The 24,300-nt window shown below is 38.0% G+C and overlaps 1 protein-coding gene across 1 annotated transcript in view; it reads right to left on the bottom strand.

Annotated features, from left to right (window-relative positions):
• prkd1 (protein kinase D1) overlaps positions 1-24,300 on the bottom strand; it is a 90,391-nt gene that overhangs the window by 46,464 nt on the left and 19,627 nt on the right. Inside the window, exon 2 of the mRNA XM_056477622.1 lies at positions 2,107-2,245. Coding sequence (XP_056333597.1) covers positions 2,107-2,245 — 139 coding nt within the window. The remainder of the gene's footprint in view (positions 1-2,106; positions 2,246-24,300) is intronic.

Raw genomic sequence — 24,300 nt, forward strand, 5'->3', positions numbered from 1 at the left:
TTGCATGCTCTCCCCATATTCGCGTGGGTTTCCTCCGGGTGCTCCGGCTTCCCCCACAGTCCGAAGACATGCGGTATAGGTGAAGTGGGTAAGCTAAATTGGCCGTAGTGTATGTGTGTCAATGAGTGTGTATGGGTGTTTCCCAGTGATGGGTTGCAGCTGGAAGGGCATTCGCTGCGTAAAACATGCTGGATAAGTGGGTGGTTCATTCTGCTGTGGCGACCCCAGATTAATAAATGGACTAAGCTGAAAAGAAAATGAATGAACAAATTCTTATTTAAAAATACTTGACAGTTCAATCATATTATAGTGTTATTCACTGATTTAATAATAATAATAATAATAATAATATTCATTTTCCTTCCGCTTAGTCCCTTATTTCTCAGGAGTCACCACAGCGGAATGAACCACCAACTATTCCAGCATATGTTTTATACAGCGGATGCCATTCCAGGTGCAACCCAGTACTAAGAAACACCCAGTCTTGCATTCACACACTCACACACACACACACACACACACACACGCACACACACGCACACACACGCACACACACACACACACACACACTACAGTTAATTTAGAATATTCAATTCACCTATAGTGCATGTGCATGTATTTGGGCTATGGGGGAAACTGGAGCACCCAGAGAGAAAACACATGAACACTGGGAGAACATGCAAACTCCACACACAAATGACAACTGGCCCAGTCGGGACTTGAATCAGCGACCGTCTTGCTGTGAAGCAACAGTGCTAACCACTGAGCCACTGTGCCGCTAATAATAATAATAATAATCATTTGTCTCATTCCAGAAAAAAATAAATATACAGCAGTACAATTTCTAATCCCCTTTGGCAGTCAAGACTACGGGAGAATCCATTTCACTTTGGCACGTTTAAGTTGATGCATACGTCTTAATCAATACGCATGGTTCATAATCCTGCATGTTCTGCATGGCGCTTGTATTTTCATGCACTTGCTCAATTATGTTGATCCAGGCACAGCCAAACATCCTGTCAGTGCGCTTCACTGGAGCCAACCCATAGTTACTCTAAATTTATCCAGCAGAAAATAGACTTGAAGCAGACTTTAAGGACCGCAACAGACTGGGTAGAGAGAGAGACCCAACAGAAAGCGTAGGTCATATTTTCGTGAAGTGCTGCTCTTTTTAATTACTGTAGGAGATATTGTCAAAGTGATAATCCGAGAGATCAACATTTATTGGCCCGCTCGTTGTGCCTTTTTTCTCAGATTCAGGCCAATTACAAAGCCCACAACTTGTGTTTAGAAAACCATATGGTTAGCAACATCAAGTTTTCTTCCGATGCTATCGAAGAATTCATTTAAGTGCTGTAAAATATTGCGTTTACCGAATTAGTGAATGAATACTCAAAGCTGGACCAATTTGCATCAGTACAGTGACGTGACAATCGCACAGGTCCCTCAGGGGGGTGTCATAATTAATAACCGTTGACCTGACTTTTGTGACAGTTGTAAAACTCCTCTGTGTTACTTTACAGTGAAAGCAGCTGTCAAGTGTTTCGTCGAGAAGTGTTACTCCGGGCTCCCAAAGGCTCGTCTATGAGAATGTGTGCATCTGGGTGTGTTAATCACCTGATTCGTCTTGTCACAGACGTGCACATGTACAGAGAGACACACCAGAGCCGGCAGAGAGGCTGGGGGGTAGAGGAGGTGTCAGTCCTCGCTTTATCTCGTCAGAACAGACTTCACTCAATTACCTGACATTGCACACGGAGACAGAGGAAGGGAGGGGAAGGCCTGCCAAGTGTTTGGAGAAACACTTTAGCAGTGTCAAATGCGATACCTCCATCGCTTCCTCAGCAAAGCAACTCCGGTTTTCACACCGGGTGCGGCATCAAAACTTGGATGCGCATCAACTATTCCGGAGTGGGAAATGAAAGGACTAAGAGACAAGAAGGGAAAAAAACGGTCATAAATGGCACAGGAATCACACTCGGATGTGTGGCAGATTGCGAAAAACTTTGTCGGGCGTCACAACAAAGTCACTGTGTCTTGTTTTGCTGATCTATAAAACCCTGTGTGAGGATACTGCGGATGTGGAATATGGATTATGAGACTTACCTGACAGGACGACTTCAACCAGGTCCCCCTCCATAATTTCAGCCGCAGACCTCACCAACTGCAGGATGTTCTCAGAGTTTGGATCGTGACGGAAAAGAAGGATCTTGTCATACATCCCATAGAAGCCGCATTCTGGGAACTGTGACGGAATAAAAATGATGTTATGAGACAGTATTGAGTGAGTGGGTGGTGTGTGCTTGATGATGCTTAGCTTACATGAATCTCTTGTCTGCCGATGCCAGACATATAATGCATCTAAAAGCCCTGCCCACATATTCAAATTACAGACAACATTCCTCATACCTGAAGCTTTTCATTCAGCTATTAGAAAGCACTTTAAAAAGAGCGTTTTCATTGCACATGGGACAAACCTTGCTGGCTAAAAACCAGCATTAAATGCTTTTCGGTTTTTCTTTTTTCCTCCCTCTCTTTTTTGACTGCTCCTAAACAGTTTTTACGAACAGCAGCCTCGCAATCAATTCAATGTCAAAAGAAGAGAGCAACATATTGACTGACCCGTGTAGACCGCTGGGGAAATGGCTCACTAGCCTCATTCCCTATTGATCCCTGCTGGGCTGAGTTGCAGCAACACTGCAGAGAAGGCCTGCATGTAATGGCAATTCAAACCTACACAATTCACAAAGGGTACTCACAACTAAGCTATTTAGGCTTTATTACACCACAAACAAAGAGATCACAAATAAAAAACACTCTGTCGGTTGCAACAAACTTTTACAAAGATTTATAGGTGCAGAAATATTAGTTATTTTCTTTGGTGTTTTAATTTATTTTTATTTTAGTTTAGTTTCATATTCAGAATTGTGTTATTAGCACACCGTCTACAGTAGTTACATTTACTAATGTGTATTTATAATATAAATAATTGTAATGATACAGTGCTCAGCATAATTGAGAACACCCCATTTTGAAAATGAATATTTGTATCCATTTCTCAGTGAATATAGGCGATGTATTTTGGTGCATTTAAACAAAACAGATTTATTAAACAAACGTATTTATTGAAAGAATATTTTCGTCACCAAACATATTTACAAATAGAAAGAAAATACAAAGAAATTCAAGCAAAATATTGCTAAATTACAACCTACAAAATTTCAACAAATTTTTTTACTTTTTTGCTTCTCTTGATTTTTCCTGTTTTTTAAATTTGTATTTAATATGTTTCTATAACATATAAATTTGGCTGTACTAGTTTTTGGACAATTGTGGTAAGTTATTTTGTTAGATTAGCTCCAGATTTGGCTTCTGTACTGACTAATCTAATACTAATACTAATCTAGTACAGTGCATCTGGAAAGTATTCATTTATTCATTTATTTATTATTTATAATCATAATGACAATGTGAAAAAAGATTTTTTTGAAATAGTTGCAAATTTATTAAAAATAAAAAACCAGAAAAATCACATGTACAGTTAAAGTCAGAATTTAACCACTCCCCCCCTCTGCCCCGATTTAATAGCCCCTGTTACAGTCCCCAATTACTGTTTAACGGAGAGAAGAATTTTTTCAACACATTTCTAAACTTAATAGTTTTAATAACTCATTTCTAATAACTGATTTATTTTATCTTTGCCATGATGACAGTAAATAATATTAAACTAGATATTTTTCAAGACACTTCTATACAGCTTAAAGTGACATTTAAATGCTTAACTAGGTTAATTAGGTTAACTAGGCAGGTTAGGGTAATTAGGCAAGTTATTGTATAATGATGGTTTGTTCTGTAGACTATCGAAAATTTATATATAGATTAAAGGGGCTAATGATTTTGTCCCTAAAATGTTTTTAAAAAAATTAAAAACTGCTTTTATTCTAGCCGAAATAAAACAAATAAGACTTTCTCCAGAAGAAAAAATATTATCAGACATACTGTGAAAATTTCCTTGCTCTGTTAAACATCATTTGGGAAATACTTAAAAAATGTAAAAAATAAACAAAAAGGGGGCTTATAATTCTGACTTTAACTGTACATCAGTATCCACAGCCTTTGCTCAATACTTTGTTGATGCACCTTTGGCAGCAATTACAGCCTCAAGTCTTTTTGAATATGATGCCACAAGCTTGGCACACCTGTCTTTGGGAATTTTTGCCCATTCCTCTTTGCAGTACCTCTCAAGCTCTATCAGGCTGGAAGGGATGTGATGGTGTACAGCCATTTTCAGATCTCTCCAGAGATGATCAATAGAATTTAGGTCTGGGCTCTGGCTGAGCCACTCATGGACATTCACCGAGTTGTTGTGAAGCCACTCCATTGATATTTTGGCAGTGTGCAGTTTTCGGATGCACTGTATATGCACAAATATAATATTGTATAGCTTCCTATTAAAAACATGAATTTAAAAGATAGATTTGTGAGGGGTGTACTTATATATGCTGAGCACTGTAAATGATTACTCTATTTAAGAGAAGAACAAACATTAACTTAATAGCAATAAACAACTTTTGAGAGATTCATTTAACAGAAAAACAGAGCAAATATGGTAAAACATTGAAGCTCAATGAACTGAAGTGCTTAAATAGACCTCAAGAGTAATCATGAGCAACATGCATTTGAACTTCTTCATATTTCTATTTATTGGTATTTAAAAATGCAAGCTTAATACATAAATATGTAATTATTTGCAGGGAAACACACAGCTAAACTTAATTCACAGACAGACAGATGGCAACAGATACTTTGTCTGCTTTTGTCAGTGTGTTACCCATGTCGGTGTCTGTGGAGCTTGTTTTCTCTGATTGAACATGCTGAATTGGTTGTACCATGTCTAAAAAGTGACATGCTGTAATCTGTTGATTGTCTGTGTTTGTTGCCATCTGTCGTTGTGGTGTGAATTGGCCTTTAAAGTACTTCAAAATAAGCAACAGAAGCTTGAGATTAGATGAGTAAGAAACTGTCTTGCACAAAAGCGCTTTTTATGTACAGAACCTGACAAATGTCTGGAAATAAAAACACAAACAATGTCTTTACATTTCGTAGTATTAGTGACAGGATGACAGGCCATTGAATTATTAGAAAAGAAAGCAAATTGAAGGAATAACCACTCAATAGTGCATTATTTTCAAATAATTAATGATGTGTGTTTGATATATGGGCTGCAGGATTGTTATGGACATCAGTATTGGCTAAAATTTAAATGAACTATTGGCTGATAAGTCATAGATTATTTCCACACTTCAGATGTGTGTTGCTGGCCATGACGAGTTGATTGGTGTCTTCCACATGACATGACACGTCGCATACAGCAGATGCACACTTTAGCAGAGTTTGTACTAGAGGAAGACAACATGTCAGCAGTGTGACACTTATTCATCTGTGGAAAAAAGATGAAGTATTGGAATTTATACATCATTTGGAGGAAATAATGATCTGGGAGTTGCCTTGTTTACTGCAGTTAAGGATTTAAAGTCCTCAAAATTTACAATCAATGTTTATTTTGCTAGTGCACATTCATATTCTTTAGGTGAACAATTAATCCATGCAAGTTATTACACTCAAAAATAGGTTTGATTTGGTAATCTTCAATAAATGTCTGACCATTTGCTTCTGCGTTTGGAGGTTGTCAGTTTGATGGCTTTAGACACAATATTCTTAACCACGCCCCTTTTACATTTAGTTTGCTACGAGGGAATGATGCACAAAAAGTAAGCCCCGCCCCATCCTCAATATTCAGTTTCAGTTGGAAGTACTTCAACATACTGAAATAAATGTCTGAGCAACTTCAGAACCAAGCTGACTTTAAAATAAAATCAGCGCTGTATTTCTGTGTGTTTTGTAATCAGGTTCAGAAAAATTGAAATCAATTTGTGTATTTATTGATAGGTACACCTTACTAGTACCGGGTTGGACCCCCTTTTGCAATTCAGAACTGCCTTAATCCTTAATGACATAGATTCAACAAGGTACTGTAAATGTTCCTCAGAGATTTTGGTCCATATTGACATGATAGCATCACACAGTTGCTGCAGATTTGTCATCTGCACATCCATGACGTGAATCTCCCATTTCACCAAATCCCGAAGGTGCTCTATTGGATTGAGATCTGGTGACTGTTGAGGCCATTTGAGTACAGTGAACTCATTGTCATGTTCGAGAAACTAGTCTGAGATGATTCACGATTTATGACATGCCTCGTTATCCTGCTGGAAGTAGCCATCAGAAGATGAGTACACTTTGGTCATATAGGGATGGACATGGTCAGCAACAATACTCAGGTAGGCTGTGGTGTTGAAACGATGCTCAATTGGTACTAATGGGCTCAAAGTGTGCCAAGAAAATATTCTCTCACACCATTACACCACCACCACCAGCCTTAGCCGTTGATACAAGGCAGGATAGATCCATGCTTTCATGTTGTTGATGCCAAATTCTGACCCTAACATCTGAATGTCGCAGCAAAAATCAAGACTCATCAGACCAGGCAATGTTTTTCCAATCTTCTATTGTCCAATTTTGGTGAACCTGTGGGAGTTGTAGCCTCAGTTTCCTGTTCTTAGCTGACAGGAGTGGCACCCGGTGTGGTCTTCTGCTGCTGTAGCCCATCTGCCTCAAGGTTTGACATGTTGTGCATTCAGAGATGCTCTTCTGCATACCTCTGGCATCAACAAGGCATTTGCGCCCACAGAACTGCCGCTCACTGGATATTTTTTTCTTTTTCAGACCATTCTCTCTAAACCCTAGAGATCGTTGTGCGTGAAAATCCCAGTAGATCAGCAGTTTCTGAAATACTCAGACCAGCCCGTCCGGCACCAACAACCATGCCACATTCAAAGTCACTTAAATCACCTTTCTTTCCCATTCTGATGCTCGGTTTGAACTGCAGCAGATTGTCTTGACCATGTCTACATGCTTAAATGCATTGAGTTTCTGCCATGTGATTGACTAATTAGAATATGCGATAACGAGTAGTTAGACAGTTGTTCCTAATAAAGTGGCCGGTGAGTGTATATCTGTAATCATTAAAAATATATAGCTTTCAAATATAAAGAGTTATTGGTATCGGCCAATTTTTTCTAATAATAATTTAGCAATCTAATGTCAGTTATTCCTGTTACATATTTTATAATATATAAAAGATATTTGCATTTTGTTGAATTAGTCTTTCCAATTTAGCCTGTTGTGTATTGTGGCCAATTCACATTCAAAGTCATGAATTTCAAGTCAGTCAGCTTTCAAATGCTCAGTTTTGCTCAACCTTAACCTTGAATTCCCTTCACACTTCATAAAACCTTTTCTGGTTGTGCAAGCATGCAGCTGAGAGCATATATGTGCCTGATATTCCTGTGTGCATTTAAATGCACAAAGATCCAGGAAGCTGCTTCAAATGAGATTTCTGAAGAGGCATCTACAGCAAAGCATGGCACATAGCTGAAAAGGAAGTGAACAAACGATGGAAAAAATCCAACGTCTAAATAGAGACAAGGAACAGCAGTGACTAACATTGAGAAAGCAACTGCGGCATTATAAAACGTATCCATCCAAGATATCAGGATACTAACAGACCGTGAAAACATATGATGATTATAAGGCTACAGGTTAACAGATTGAACACTAATCATTCGCCTTGTTCCCAATCAAGTCGACTACCCATGTCCCATTTATTCACAACTCCAAATGTGCCTTTTTACAGGCAGAAGCTTTAAAGAGCATTTGATTGGAGCGAATGTTTCAAGCTCGCTTCTCTGGTTTGGAGAAAATAGAGATGACTCTATCATTGTTTAGAGCTCACCTCCGAACGCCCACACTAGATGTACACTGCACCAAAACACACTGTTAGCAAATCATCTCGCCTTTTAAAAGCATACCACCGCATACACGCATTCCAGACCGATGCATGAAAATTAGATTCAATGCCATGCTTGCTGTGAATCACGGACACATACACAAACATGCTCAGATGCGAGTAACTCCACATTTCTCGATTTTTACTTTAAATAAGTTATACATTTATTATTATTTTCATTATGCACTGTTGTTAGCCCTGGTGTCTGTGGGTTTTATAAATATTTAATTAATAAGGACAAATTTGTATTCTCTATTAGATCCTCAAACTGTCAGTTCTTATTTTGATAGGAAGAATGTTTATCTGTATATTGCAAGCAATAAGATATTGGCCATCAAACCACATAATTATGTTCCTCTGTCCTCTGAAGTGCAGTGTGGAGGATTTTTGCTTGATTTGAATTGCCAAAGGTGAATAAACAATTGTTTTAGTTTAATGTTGTATGTATTTGAGGAGTGGAGTAGAGTGTCTTTGTCTTGCATTTGCTGTCTAGCCAGTATACTATAGCTTTTATGGCCCGTTTCCACTGAGTGGTACGGTACGGTTCGGTTTGGTTTGGTACGCTTTTATAGCCGTTTCCACTGTCAAAAAGCGTACCGAACCGAACCGTACCGTACCACTTTTTCGGCACCCTTTCGAAAGGGTACTAAACACTAGAAAGGGTAACAAAAGGCGGAGCTAGACGCGCAGCTGAACGCTATTGGTTTACAGAGATACGTCATTCGCTTACGCAACAAGCCAGAATGAAAACAAAAAACCCGCCATGTTTGAAATACACAGCCGACGAGCTGAGACATTACAGCGGAATGATTTATACATATAATAACGAGCCATGGTCGACCTGGGCTCAAACAAACCTTGTCGTCGTCTTGATAAACAGCCACAAAGCCAAGAAGAAGAGCAGATTTACCCTGTGCCCCGTAGTTTTTTACGAGGCTGTCTGAGGCGCGAGCGGTTTCGCGTCTAACATTATATCTCAAATAACAAACTTCTTGAGCTGATAATTACCTGCGCTTGATTATTGATGTGCTTTTAAAACCCGATCCTGTCAGACACGCGAGGGTGAAGCGTGAAGAAACAAAGGAGAAGCCGGAAAAAAGGAGCACATTATTTTTCAGCAAACATGAACAAAATGCCATGATTAACTAACTTATTATCTTCACATTTTGGACTATTATGAACTCAGATTGACGGAATTACTGTCTAACAGAGGCTACGTGTGCTGCGGAAGATTACAGACACAGATAAGAGGTTTTCACTGACTAGGCTATAATTTGTATTGTTTTGAACCTAAATACGGGCGAAATGTCTGCTGTGTGTATTTCTTCTGTAGTTGGTAACATTTCGGAGACTGTAAGGGGCTGTATGCGTCTATATATGTTCATTTATTTAGTTATTTAATATAATTACAGACGTTACAGTAGGCTGTTTCACACTATCATTGATCTGCAGTTATAATCAACTCATGTTCATTGAAAAATTACTAATAAACATTTCTACACAAGCATTTATGTGTATAAAGCATCTGTTTTGTGAGAAGTGCTTCTCATATGATATGTAAGTGACCCGTACAGCTTTATTGTAGACATTTCCTCGAGCGAGAATGACGTCGACTGAAACTGTCTGTCATACACCACGCCCACCAAATGGGTACCCTTGTTAGTGGAAACGCAAGCCTGATAAAGGTGACCCGAACCAAACCGTACCGTACCGGTCAGTGGAAACGAGCCATTAGTAACCTGATGATATGTTGGATCAAAGTCCCTTTCAGGCAAGTCATTTTACTTGGCGGCCATCTTTAAAACGCCTCTTGGGCAGTGCGTTTGGGCATTTTGTTTGAATGGGAAAACATTACATTTTTCAAAATTGCTTGCCAAGCTTACAATTAAAATTCATATTCGGAATCACCTGCTCAAGTAAAAAACAAATGACTCTTTAGTTTCATTTCTAAACATCTGAATCACATTAAATCTGCAGAAACTCCCGTCAGGTTTGAGCCCCTCCCCCTGGAGAATCGTCAGTCTATGGTAATCAATGATTGGCTCATGTACTCGAAGACTATAGAATACCCAGGACATGTTACTAGTATAGTTTTGAATGGGGAAAAGTGTAACGGTCAATATGGCGAAGGAAGCCCTGCCTACTAGTACGGGAGCTAATCATCAATCGCTATAGACTGATGTTTCACCGGTGGCATCACTTGAACAAGACGTGCGCTTTTTCGACAGTTTGGTGGTCAACAAACACCAGAATACTAGCTTACCAGACATAATACATATATCCAAATAAAGCTTGAAATCTGTACTTTTAAATGAACCAAGTGCACTTGAAAAAATTTTTTTTTGATTTTGTAATCTGCATAAAATTAATGCAAGGTACAGTCCGTCCTGTCAAACACACGTCACATGACAGCAATTACTCTAAGGCCCACAAACTTGTAAACAAATGGTCGCTGTCATTTCTGGAGGAGACTCGCCATCAAGACCAAGTTGTGGATTACTTCACAAGACCAGTGCGATCAGGTGATCATTACGCAGAGGATAATCATGTATAGGATGGCCATAAATGAGGTTGGTGTCGAGATCTTGTTCCTTTCGAATGCGCATGCGCATTAGTTCGGGCAACCTGAAAAAATTACGATTTTGTTTGATTCAAACGTATATAAATGAAACTAAAGACTCAGTTGTTTTATTGGTGATTCCAAATATATAATGTAATCGTAAGCTTGGCAGTATTGGGGAATTTGATGTTTCCCTATTCAGACAGAATGTCCAAACATACTGCCTGAGAGGTATTTCAAAGATGACCACCAAGTGAAACGACTTGCCTTAAAGGGACTTTGATGTACTAGAAGGCGGGGCTTCATTCACCATATTGACCATTTTCCCCATTCAAAACTATACGAGTGACATGTCTTGTGTGTTCTATAGTCTTTGATTGCACTTACTGCCTCAGATAAATATATTTTGATGGATAAAATGTATATCTCCAGTCAAAAGCCTTGTAACTACTTCTTTTTTTATTCTGATTTGGGTACATTTGTAAATTATGTTTAATTGATTAAAATTACAGGAACTTTCCTGAAAAGTAACTCAGACATTGTCACTCAAGAGCAACAAATTGTTGTACTGAATAATTCATTTTTTGTAAGAGAAATATTGTGACAGCAGCATTGTGATACACACAAGTCTCATTGTAATAGTAAGGGGGCTCCGATCAAGATTTTGGGGGCTTATTAAGAGTGATCATAGATATTTACATTAGATGTCATTTAGGCTGCTGTTGTCTATTGGAAGGAATGCGTCAATAGAGCCGCCATTTTAGTACAGAGTAGCACTCCTTTGAAATGAATGTGGTCCAAGGTGCAGTGGAGGACTTGCCATCCGGAGCTTTCTGGAGTTTTCCCAGTGGTCAGTATGAAAATATTTCTTTAAATGGCAAAAAATTATAATTTGACATCACTTATCTATATCGATGGATAAGTGACCGCATGGGCATTGCTGACAAAGAACGTGTGTTTGTGTGCATGGAAATGTATTATCCTCCCTCCCTGTTAAACTGGATCTAATCCGTGTCCTGCTTTCACTTCTAATTCTAAATGAGTGAGCGATTCGCTTGTGAATGAATCTCTGTTATGAACGACTTGTGTGAACCATCGATAGCCTGCGTCTCATTGTGCATATCCACCTTTCTGATCTAAATGGTGTATAACATTTGTAATATTCAATAATTTAGTATGGACACAGGCACTGTTATGTTATCAGGCACCCTTATAAGTTACTTCACTTAGCCAACAGTAATACACGTTTGTGGCACCACAGCATTTTGTGTCATATTTCATTTACATTGTTGGCTAATTTTATTCAACAAAACTAGCATAAACCTAGAATTTAGTGCAAGTTGGTGCTACTTATGGTCAATGCAGTAAGTGACTGTATTATCATCAATAACGTTACTTGTTAGTTCGTAACATACAAAAACGTAAAAAACTAAATCCTATGAAATGTTCTGCCTTTCTGCTTTGTTTTCTTTGTTTGCTCGTTACTATACCCATACACAGCGCTAAAGTCCAGCATCTTCAGATTGGCTTTAGTTTTGGCTAGTGCGGTTGAATGACTTTTGTCCTGGGAGCACTGTACAAATATGGCGGCGCTAGTATTGACGCATGCTCGGTGTCCATACGCGATATTTAGTCTATATATCTATGAAGAGTGATTTGTCAAGCATTTTGGTCATTTCACCCACTCCTGGCCCATCACAATGTTCATTGTGGACATTGTCTGATACCAGTAGACATAGGCCAACCCTCCACCATATTATTAGCTTCAATTGAACACCACTTACGAAACAGGCTATCTGTTTTCACGTTTTCCTTTCCCCCTTTTCCCGCTTTAACTGTGCCGATTCCTTCCGCTCTTGTCTAACTGTAATGAGTGCTACACAATGAAGATACGCAGAGGCAAGTGTGCTGTTGAGGTCACCATGACAGCAGCCTCACTGTAACAGTGTGGGTTGGCATGGCAGCGGACACCCAAGGCTCTTTCCTGATTGAGCACTATTCATTTGTTTGGCACAAATGGATGCACATATATCTGCTGCATGTCTGAGCCATCAAAGCCAAAGACACACCGATCCTTGTCATTAACCCCTTGGGAGATGTCTGGCTCTGATCGGTGGAATCCTCTGACAATAACTCTATGTTATTGCCTCTTAGAGAGAAGCCCAGACCCCCTTGCTTGATGGTCTTTCATGACTGTCATTTTCTGCCATCTCTCTGTATGTGTTTTATAGATGACAGGCTAGTGCGGCGAGAAGAACATCAATTTGGATGTTGTCTTCCCTTTAAACAACTGGTTGCTGAAGCTGGTTGTCAGGGTGGAGCGAGCACTTGTGTGTGTCGAAAAAAGGCAGGTATGTTGGGGGGAAAAAATAGGAAGGAGAAAGATGGATGGGCAGAGAGAAAGAGCAAGTGAGTGCTTTGAAAGCTTGTAAGGAGTGAATCATCTGTTCTAACTGTCAACCCCCTCTCGCCTACGCCGCACCAGGCTCAATGCCCTGCTCTTAACGCTAAAGCGCTGTTCCTTCCTCCCAGTGCCGCTTTGACATCCTAAAGAACCTTAGCCCTTTAATTACTCAAGCTAATGATATCAACCTGTTGTCATATTGGGAGACATGCTTTATATTGCATAGAAAATACATACTGGATTACAGCTATTACAATTACGCTTTAGCATGTAGATCTGTGTTTTTATGTCTTGGTGAATGTGCACATGGATGTGCTGGATGACTTGCAATCTGTTAACCTAGCATATGCATAAAGGGAATGTTCAAGGGATAGTCCAACCCAAAAAATCTAAATTTGTTATTAATTACTGACCCTCATGTCGTTCTAAACCAACAACAGACATTTGTTTGTAGTCAGAACACAAATGAAGTTATTTTAGATTAAATTTGAGAGCTCCCTCATCCTTTGTTGACAGCAAGGTTCCAAGCTCATCCAAAGTAAGGTCGGGTCGATAGACGATGTCATCGTTTATCGCAGATGGCCGATAGACATCACGATGCTGACCCAGCATCGCGATCCTCTGCCCCTCCCCCTTCGCAGCAGTAACCCGCATGCGAAGAAATACACGCTTGGGTCCCGTTTACACTAATACATCTTAGTTTTAAAATTGAATTTTAGAACGGAAACGATCCACGTCCACACTGGTGTTTTACCTAGCATTTCTGAAAAGCCCTCCTTCCACACTATACCTCTGAAAACGCACATGACGTGACCACACAAACACACACACTCAGACGTGCGCTCCAGGCGGTCAACCGACTCATCGATTTTTTGAATCTATCAGGTAACGTGTCACAGCGTCAGTACACTGCTTCAATCATTGGCTTTCACGCTTGTACCCCAATGCTGTTGGCTTGTTGCTGTTGGTTGTGCACCCTTTTTTACCAAGTTTGTCGACGCCATTATAACGGTACAGTTCCCTTTGCCTATTCATGCCAGAGTCTCACAGAAAAATCGATTGACAGGTGGTAATTTGTGTGTAACTTATCCTTATTTATTTATGATTTGGTTATGGGTAAAACAAAGACCATGCGGGTCAGGTAGTTGAAACGGTAGGCTACAAATAATTAATTCGTTATGAATTAAATAATTATTTATAAATAATTAATTCATATGATGACGATGCCATCATCCATTGCGATGTTTCACATTAGACACTGTACTATGCCAAATTGGTCGACATCGCCCAACCCTAATTCAAAGTCCAGAAAAATACCAAAAAACATCCTTAAAACAGACCACTCACCTTCTGTGGACCAATCTGAAAATTATCAAGCTACAAGAATACATTTCTGCACAAGACATAAGTAATTTGACTGAACAGTTTTTTTCTCCTCAATGTCAGTATAGGGCAGGTTGTATACCATAAAACCCTTTGTGAATCAAAGCACAGGCAAATCCAAGGTAATAAATCAGCAGAGGACTGAGAGTGATACACATAAAGCAAGCGAATGCACAGCCAAACTGACTCTTGCTATCTATGGAGGATGAGGGAGCTCTCTGATTTCATCTAAAATATCTTCATTTGTATTCTGAAGATGAACAAAGGTCTCAGGGGTATGAAATGATATGTGGGGGAGTAATTCATTACATAAATTAAATTTGTTTGGGAGGGAGGGGAGGGCGCAGTGGCAGGGTGGGTAGCACATTCGCCTCACAGCAAGAAGGTCGCTGGTTCAAGCCTCGGCTGGGTCAGTTGACATTTCTGTGTGGAGTTTGCATGTTCTCCCCATGTTCATGTTGGTTTCCTCCGAGTGCTCCAGTTTCCCCCACAGTCCAAAGACATGCGGGTATAGGTAAATTGAATAAACTAAATTAGCTGTAGTCCATGTGTGTGAATGAGAGTGTATGGATGTTTCCCATCACTGGGTTGCAGCTGGAAGAGCATCCGCTGTGTAAAACATATGCTGGATGAATTGGCGGTTCATGCTGTGGCGACCCCTGATGAATAAAGAAATTCAGCCGAAGGAGAATGAATGAATGAACTATTAATTAGTGGTTTGCAATAGGGCTAGAATGATTGTTCAACATGATCAACAATAAATTCTTGTATAACCCAATGTGTAGGCCTGATTAGACACTGGTTTGAAGCACAAGCAGTTAAATTGTTTTGTGCTTTGTTTTTCTTCCCATTTTTTCGCTATACCAGTCTCACACAATTAGAAATCAGCTAGCACGCACATTTAAAACTGTATAACATTTCTAATTGTATAATAGAAACACATTTGTAATAGTTGTACAACTGTTTGACATTTTCAAAAGTGGTTACCTTACTGTTTAGTCGTTGTAACTTATTGCAAAAGCTGAATAATTCATTAATTCATTCATTTTCTTTTCGGCTTAGTCCCTTTATTAATCCGGGGCCGCCACAGCAGAATGAACTGCCAACTTATCCAGCACATGTTTTACGCAGCAGATGCCCTTCCAGTTGCAACCCATCTCTGGGAAAATAATTATTTCAATTATTTGTTTTAATAATTGTTACAATGATCAGTTATTAAGAGGATCATTTGATTGCAAGTCTCCGCCGCTGAGACTGCAGCTCTGCACAAGACGTTTGGCCAGCGGAGAAATTAAAATGGTCGTGCCCAACTGAGCCTGGTTTCTCTCAAGGTTTTTTTTCTTCACTTTCGCCAATTAGTGAAGTTTTCTTTCCCTCTCCGCTGTCGCCACTGGCTTGCATGGTTTGGGATCTGTAGAGCTGCGCATCGTTGGATTTGCTCTTCAATATTTGGACTCTCAGTAGTTATTTTTAAACCACACTGAACTGAGCTCAACTGAACTGAACTTAAACCCTACAAACTGAACTACACTGTTCCAATTTACTATGACCTTTTATGTGAAGCTGCTTGGACACAATCTACATTGTAAAAGCGCTATACAAATAAAGGTGAGTTGAATTGAATTGAACTCACCGGCCACTTTATATAGTTTGACACCTGTCCAACTGCTCGTTAACGCGAGTTTCTAATCAGACAATCACATGGATTAAAGCAGTTCTGAGGGCAAAAAGGGGTCAACTAGTAAGGTGTACCTAATAAAGTGGCCAGTAAAGTAAATTTGTTTTAAAAAAGTAGATGACACTCAAAACTTCATAATATTCACAAGCACATGCGCTTAAAAAATGGGTATCATATGTGAACATTTGGGCTAACACAAGCAAATAGTGTGATGTACGAGATGCATCCTACATTTCATCAGCAACATAAAATATCAACTTGATGTGAAATCAGGGCGGTTTATGTGACACTTCACTTCAAAACAAGCACAAATTGCAGCGAGGACTGAGGGCTAAAGATGTGGGGATCGTCAACAACACAGATGACAATGACAACAGCGGCGCATATACGGTGATGTCTAACTATATTAGGCTACGAAATCCATGCCAGTAGGAGAACAGACACCAGTGACGCACAGACCTTTGTCTTGTAATCAGTTTTGAGGATGATAAATAAGCAAGTGACGGTTTGCACTGTGCCAGAGTCAGTAGAGCAGTGTGGTTTGTTTCCTTCCTATTTTACAAGACATTCTGTGTAAAGCATGAGTCAAATGTTGGACCTTAATGAAAAGGCACTCAGCTATTTTGGCAGATATGCTTTAAATGTTATGTAGACGCGACGCTATGTAAGATCTTCACTGGAACCATTAATTCATCATTATTGTTTTCATCCATTTGACTAATTGACTGGCTAAAGATTCCTTTTTGGCACTTCTAAAGGAGTTTCAACTTGATTTTATTAGATTAGTTTCACCATAAGTAAATTCAGAGTGGTTGGGTGAAATGTAATGAACTTAACACTGTTGTAACTTTGGCAGTGCAGTTTGCTGTGAGAAACTGTATGAGCGTGCCAGGAGGGAGATCGCTTTGTACTCAGAAATATCATTTAGTAGAGCGTTTTGCTTTCCAAAACATGTCTTTAAGATGGTTGAAGTCTTTAAAAAGGCTATAAATCTGTTCTGTTGTGTTTTTTTACTCATGCTCATCACATCCTTGTGTAATACTGGAACACTAAAGAAAACAAATCTGAAATATGCTAGTAATAAACTGTCCAAGGTAAAGACAAAAACAAAAAATCACTTTTTAAAAAGTGTATTTTTTTCTACAAAAGAAAGATGGAGTCAAACTGTGTGAATGATTGACAGAATTTTCCTTTTTGGGGGGTGAAATGTCCCTTTTAGGCATACATGATGTGCACCGATGTGAGGAAGAATGACAGCAACTATAAAAGCATCATAACCTAAAGCATCTGTGGATTTTTTAAAGAGCAAGCACACACTACAAATTTACTTTTATTTTAAACCTATTTAGTGCAAACCAACAACACTGTGAAAAATGCTGGGTTCCACACAGTTAATTCATGTTGTCCCAACACAAATTGATTAAGTTAACTTAACACTTTTAACAAATTTATGTGGATTAAACATAAAAAAATTAAGTTGTCCCAATGAAATCTCAAGAATTGTGTTCTTTCAGCTCATTTTAAATTTAAGTTTGAACGAGCAAAAAAATGTGAAGAGTGTCCTTCAGTTTAATTGTCATAAATCCATGTAAAACTAAATGGTTGTACGTACAAAATAAGATTGTATGCTTTTAAAAGTCTGGGATTAATTAAAATAAATAAAACAAATAAACAAATAAATAAATAAATAAATAGTACCCTTATTCAGAAGTTAATTAAATTGTGCTCTAATAAATGTTGTTATAGCCATCAAAAATCCTGGAGAAAATGTGTTTTCACAAAAATGTGAAGTAGATAAACAACTAATTTTCAGTTAATGAACAAGTGACAACCCTTTTATTTTAAATTTGGATGAAATGCCATGAGTTTACAGAAGAAAACTAAAATGACATTTTTAGGCCCAATCCCCATTCTACCCCTTAGCCCTTCCCCTTACCCCTGACCCTCATTTTGCGCGTTCACGTGAAGGGGTAGGGGTGTCCCAATTCTCTTTAGCTTGAAGGCGTAGGGCTAAGGGGAAGGGCTAGATACCCCTCAGGACCACACTCCAAACCAAGGGGTAATTTCCCAGGATACGTCATCTAACCGCAGCATGGCTGCACATGGAAGTCAGGAGATGCACAAGCATATGTTTTAATACAATCATAACCACATTCATGTTTTACTGTCATGTTTAAAAATGCAGGGATCCACACAATTTATTCATGTTCTCTCAACACAAATCAAAGTTAACTTAACACTTTAAACAAATTTATGTGGATTGAACATAAAAAAATTAAGTTGTCCCAATGAAATCTCAAGAATTGTGTTGTTTCAGCTCATTTTAAACAGGTAGTTTGAACAAGCAAAAAAAAAACATTTTTTGAGTGTATAATCCATAATAATAACTCTTGTATAGCAGTCCCACAACATTCTGTCACTCGATGACACTCGAATACCCTATCAGAAACGTCTAGTGGCTGGGAATGTGCTTTTTACAGTGTCAGCTATAATGTTAATGTTGTGTTTGTGTGTTTACATAGATGAATATGGCCACGGTGTAAATGCACAGTAAAGTCATGATCTTATTGCCACATTATATTTTTATGATAACATGATATCGTTGCCTTCGGTGATTTCCTGAAGATAAATACCCACAAATAACGCAACTGGAATAACTTCAGCAGTCGTGATTGTCGATCTCATATGAAGCAAGAGCTTGTGATGACGTACAGTATGATGACGTGTACAGGTGCTGTAGTGGTGTCTCATTTCTTAGGGGTACATTTTGAAGCCCTTCCCCTTCACACTCTGTTTCAAGGGCCAAGAGGAAGGAGAAGGGGTAGGGGTTCAAAAATAGAATTGGGATTGGGCCTATATTAACATATAACTATAATCTAAAATCCAGAAAGTCTCTGATTTTTTCCATTGCTGTATATATTATTAGTAATGGCTATATATATTATCTATAAAATAAATGTTATTTATCATTACTAAAAAAAAGAAAATGATATTACACTGCTATAAGGTGCACGGGTTTGTCTAAGAACACCAAAAACTCATGATTTCAGAAAGAATCGGTCAAAGAGGCTAGACAGCATGAACCATATCCACCATCAGTCAATCAGTCTGCCTGAGCCATGTGTCGTCTGCAGGTTAGAAGCTGCTGGCTGTGCTGTAACAACCACTGATCAATACTACTGGAGCATTGCTCCTCTATTTATACCCCCCCCCCCCCCCCCCCCCCCACACACACACACACACACATACACACATGCGCCTTCTCGGGGATGTGTAGCAGAAGATGTGTATCTGTATCTGAAACGTCAAAACATCTGATTCGCAAAAGTGTAGACTCGGCCTCTATTGGATTTCTCATGTGAAACATGCAATGAAACCTACCCAGAGCAATGTATTTTACGTTTCGCAAAAATGTTTATTTCCATTGCGCCTGGGCTGTTTAACATGACTTACTTTTTAGATTAAAGATTACAGGAAATGTGGTCTTTGAAATGTAAAAATGTAAATGGCCAAAAGGAATGTCCAGCCTAGGATACGTTCATGTTATAATGATCTGGTTGTCAAAGCATATTGCATGGTTCTGTTTGGGAAGTGTAAAACTGAAGCTCAGTTTTTTAATTATTTCATTTTTGATTTCACAAGGAAATATGCTTATTGAGGAATATAAAATTTCCCAATTGCTGCTTACCAAAGGGAAGATTTCTTTAAAAATTTTTAAACATAATTATTCAATTAACCAATTTCTCATTTATTTGTGTACTTGCCATGATGACAGTAAATCATATTTTATTGTAATTTTGCAAGATACACTGTACAAACTGCAGGGTAGCACAAAATTCATTCATGATGTCCCAACACAAATCCATTAAGTTATCATCACTAATTTAAGTAGATTGAACATAAAACAATTACATTTCCCCCAAAAACCTCCAGAATTGTTTCATTTCAGATCATTTTAAATAAGTAGTTTGAACAAGCACCAAAAACATTATTTTGAGTGTACTACTCAGCTTATAGTGCAATTTAAAGAGCACCTATGGTGAAAAATGTACTTTTCAAGCTGTTTGGACAGACATATGTGCATGTATGGTGTATAGACCGTCATATTGGGGTGATATAAACACACCCAGTGCTTTTTTCAATTTAACAACATAAAAACGGTGGACCAATTGAAGCGGTTTTCAGATCGACCGCAACTTTATGTAGAAGTGTCTGACGCTGCCGAGGGAGATTAAGGCACGCAGAAAGGCACGTAGAAACGGTGGGCGGGGAGGACTAGCCTTCAAGAAGCAGTACATCAAAACCGCCACCCAGTGAAAAAATGTATTAATAGGAATTTAATAAAAGGTATAATAAAAAATCTGATGGGTGCTTTGAGCTGAAACTTTACAGACACATTCTGGAGACGCAAAACACTTATATTAAATCTGAAAAAAGGGCTAACCTAGGTGCCCTTTAAAGGCTTAACTAGGTCAGTTATGTTAACTAGGCAAGTTAAGTTAATTAGGCAAGTTATTATACAACAGTGCTTTGTTTTGTAGTAAATTAAAAGAAAAAATTTAGATGGGGAGCAGAAAGAGAGGGGAAGAATCGGCAAAAGACCTCAAGCCGGGAATCGAACTTGGGTCATCGTGAGCAAATCAGTGTAATATGTCGAAGCAATAACCACTAGGCTATTGGCGCTGACATTTACAGATATTTTTGCTTATTCCCTAATAAAATGTGCCAATTTCTTCCAAATAATTTAGTCAGTTAAGTACGTTATACTTTAGTGGTTACCTTTACCAAACAAACATGTTTCTTGTATTTTAATGATTTTTATATGGATATTAAAAGCAATTTGAACAAATTTCCTCACTACACATAACTTTTGGCCACTACTGCACATGCTGGTTAAGGGGTCAATCACACCGAATGAGATTTTTGGGTTGAGAGGTGCATCTTTTGAATGGTTTACAAACAGCAGCGAGCATTTTGCCCACTGCTTATGCACCCTGCGCACCTCCAGTTTTAATCCCCTGCTGCGCCTTCCGTTTTTGCCGTTGTGCAAGGCGAGGCGAGGCATCAACTCTGTGCTGAAAAAAGCATGTTACATCAGTCGGATTTTTTTTCATTGAAGAGACAGCAGTGTTTGTGTTGTCAAGACGACTACAGAGACTTTTAAAGATGGAGGACAGACTAGTTGTTGCTGTTTTTAAAAGTTATCCAGAGCTGTATGACTTTATAAATCTTGAATATCACGATGTTATTAAATATGACAATTATAACAATAATAACAGCAACATTCCCGCACAATAGGCCGCTGATTCAGTTGTTGCCTAGTGATGTAAAAAGCGCACCGCACTTCTTTTTTTCTTGTCAACAAAATAGCCTCACGTTTTTGGAACATAAAAGCGCGTTCGGTGTGATCGGGCCCAATGTGTTTTTCTGTCAATTCAACCGAAGCCTTTATGTTTTAGACCCCAGTATGAACAAAAACATCCTTCAAAAATCTTCTTTTGTGATCTTTGGATAGAGGATTTAACAACATGAGGGTGGGTCTGGGTAAATTATTTTTAGGTAAAATATCTCTTCTGGCTGCTTACAGAACACCAACACAGTCTGAAGGGAATACTTTTTATGAATTTTGGCTATTCATTGCGTTTTGGGGACTTGAAATAAACATTTGAAAGCATTTTTTTTTTCAAAATGCATAATTATACTGCAGAATTATAATGCAAAATTATACTGTTTTCTCAATGTATACAACAAAAATGTGCTTTTACTTCTTGTGCATGTATATGCACAGGGGTATAGTGTTACAAAGGGACTACACTGCACACAGTGGTGTAAAGTAACAAATTACAAATACTCAAATGACTTTAATTGAGTAGTTTTTCGCAGGAATTGTATTTTGTCGTTTTAATAATATGTACTTTTACTTTCCCTTGAGTACATTTTTAGTGCTGTATCAGTACTTTTTCTCCACTACTTGCCTTCAACCTGCAGTCACTATTTCTTCCTGTCTATGGGGGATAGAAAAATCAGTCCTGTGATTCCTGTCCAATTACATCACACATAGAAAGTAAATCGCATCATACTGAAGAACCTCAAGACATGGGTGATTTATAAATGCAATAAAATGTGTGGAAGCATTAAAAGTATCTAATAAGATGTCCAAAATCGTTACACGCAATGGCCGAGAGACTGTTTAGACTGCATGTCACTGACAGAACATGACGGATGTTGACTGTATGTTGGATGTTGACTGTATCATGACTGAAATAGCCTCAAACAATAACGAAATGCACTACAGAATGTTACGTTTACACACATGCACATATTACATGTAAAGACATCAGCTTTTTACAGCATAATACTCACTACTTACTATTCTTGAGAACTTTTGAAAGGTCTACTTTTTACTCATACTTTGAGTAATATTTACAACAGATACTTTTACTCTACTTGTACTACATTTTTGGGCAAGTTATGGTACTTTTACTTGAGTATGACTTTTCAGAACTCTTTCCACCACTGACTGTACAGCGTTTTAGCCACTTTCACAGATCCGTTATCAGCTGTAACAAGACTTTAAAACACAAAGGAAGAACTTGTCGGTTTTTAGTACACTATTGTTATGTAAACATATCATTGTTATACTGGAAATGGGCCAAAAAGGAGTAGCGCATTCATTAAAAAACAAAACCTTAATCACTGAGATGTGAAGGTCTCAATTTAAAGATCGGCATTAAGTTCTCACTCACATACTGTACATTTACATGTGCTTAATCCTGTGGAGAATCATCTGGGTGAGCGACACTATAAGATGAGACTGCACACTGTATCTAATTACAGCTCTCTTTTAGGACTGCTAAGATTCTCATTGTCACCTTAATAGCTGTATGTTCACACTTTATTAGTGAGTATTTTACAGCTCTCTTCCTCAGTGCCGACATGCCCACTAACTAACCCTTGGCAAAGTGCACTCGGCTGGAGACAGCGCAAGTTCTGTTGGGCTTTGAGGTGCTACAGCAGATCATTAAAATAACATGACAGGCTTAGCGGGCGGTACACCTCTAAATTGACTTTATAATTTCGATATTTTGCCCATGATAAGGTGAACTGGACTCCCTCACACAGCATGAGGTGAAACAATTGCCAAACAATATGCGAGCCAAGCTTTAGTGCGCATCTGAAATCACTGAACTGCTCCCAGTTGTTTCATGTGAGGATAAAGCACAATTAAAGTCACATCTGGTTAAAGAGTGATATTGCTTATTGGAAGATATGTTCATTTCAGTTGTATAAAAAACTCTGACAGAGATTATGAAAAGGGCTGCACGATATTGAAAAAATTACACATTGTGATATTTTTTATTCTGTGAGATATATGGCGATATGAATACAATTTCACAAGATGAGTTGAATAAATGTTTGTAAAAAATCTATTATTTTAGATTGGTTGGGAAGATTATGTAAGGGAGCGCATACAATATTATAAACAGCAGCAAAGAGAAATTCAATAAAGAAAAATATGCAAATTAAATAAACAGCGTTTTACTGTTTTCTAAAGAGTCGAAATGTATTCAGGTATACAGTAATTAAATAATCAAATGAAAAATAACACTGCATAGTCTTCATTTTATAAACAATTCCATAAAATTAATCGTTATTAATTTTTCGAAGTTACAAACAGTACATTTCCTTATGCCTGAATGCTTTTAAAACCCTCACACAGTTACAGGCCTCGAAAAACACTTGCAAATTGATCAATTAAAATCCAGACTTAACACTGCTTATACTCGCATTGTGATGTCGATGCTGAAACAATATATTGTGCAGACCTAATTATGAACATTAGTTACTGTCAAAACCTATATATTTATTCACTTATAATAACTTGATTTGTTATTATTTTATTTTAAAAATACAGTTAAAACACTATTATTGTGAAATATTGTTACATTTTAGGTATGTTTTGTTTTTTTGTAACAATTAATTTTTTTAATGTACAATTCTCATTTTTAACAAACCATTAACTATGATTTTACCTTAATAAACTCTTTATTTGCTGCTTATTAATCGATATTAAGGTAGTAGTTGGGTAGGATTGAGAGAAAAAAGTAACATACAGAATATGTACTAGTAAACACCCAATATCACATACATTTTGTGCAGATACAATGTTATATACTGTACATACAAAAACAAGTAATACACTGTTCTGCTTTTTCACAACCAAGAACTAATAACCATAAAAACAATATAGTTATTAAATAACACAGTATATGTAAAAAAAAAATTTAGTAAAATAAATAAATAAATAATAATAAATAATAAAAAAGTTTTATTCCTAAGATAAAATAAGATTAATAGTGTCAATA

The sequence above is a fragment of the Danio aesculapii genome, chromosome 17 (assembly GCF_903798145.1).
Source record: "Danio aesculapii chromosome 17, fDanAes4.1, whole genome shotgun sequence".
Lineage (NCBI taxonomy): Eukaryota > Metazoa > Chordata > Actinopteri > Cypriniformes > Danionidae > Danio > Danio aesculapii.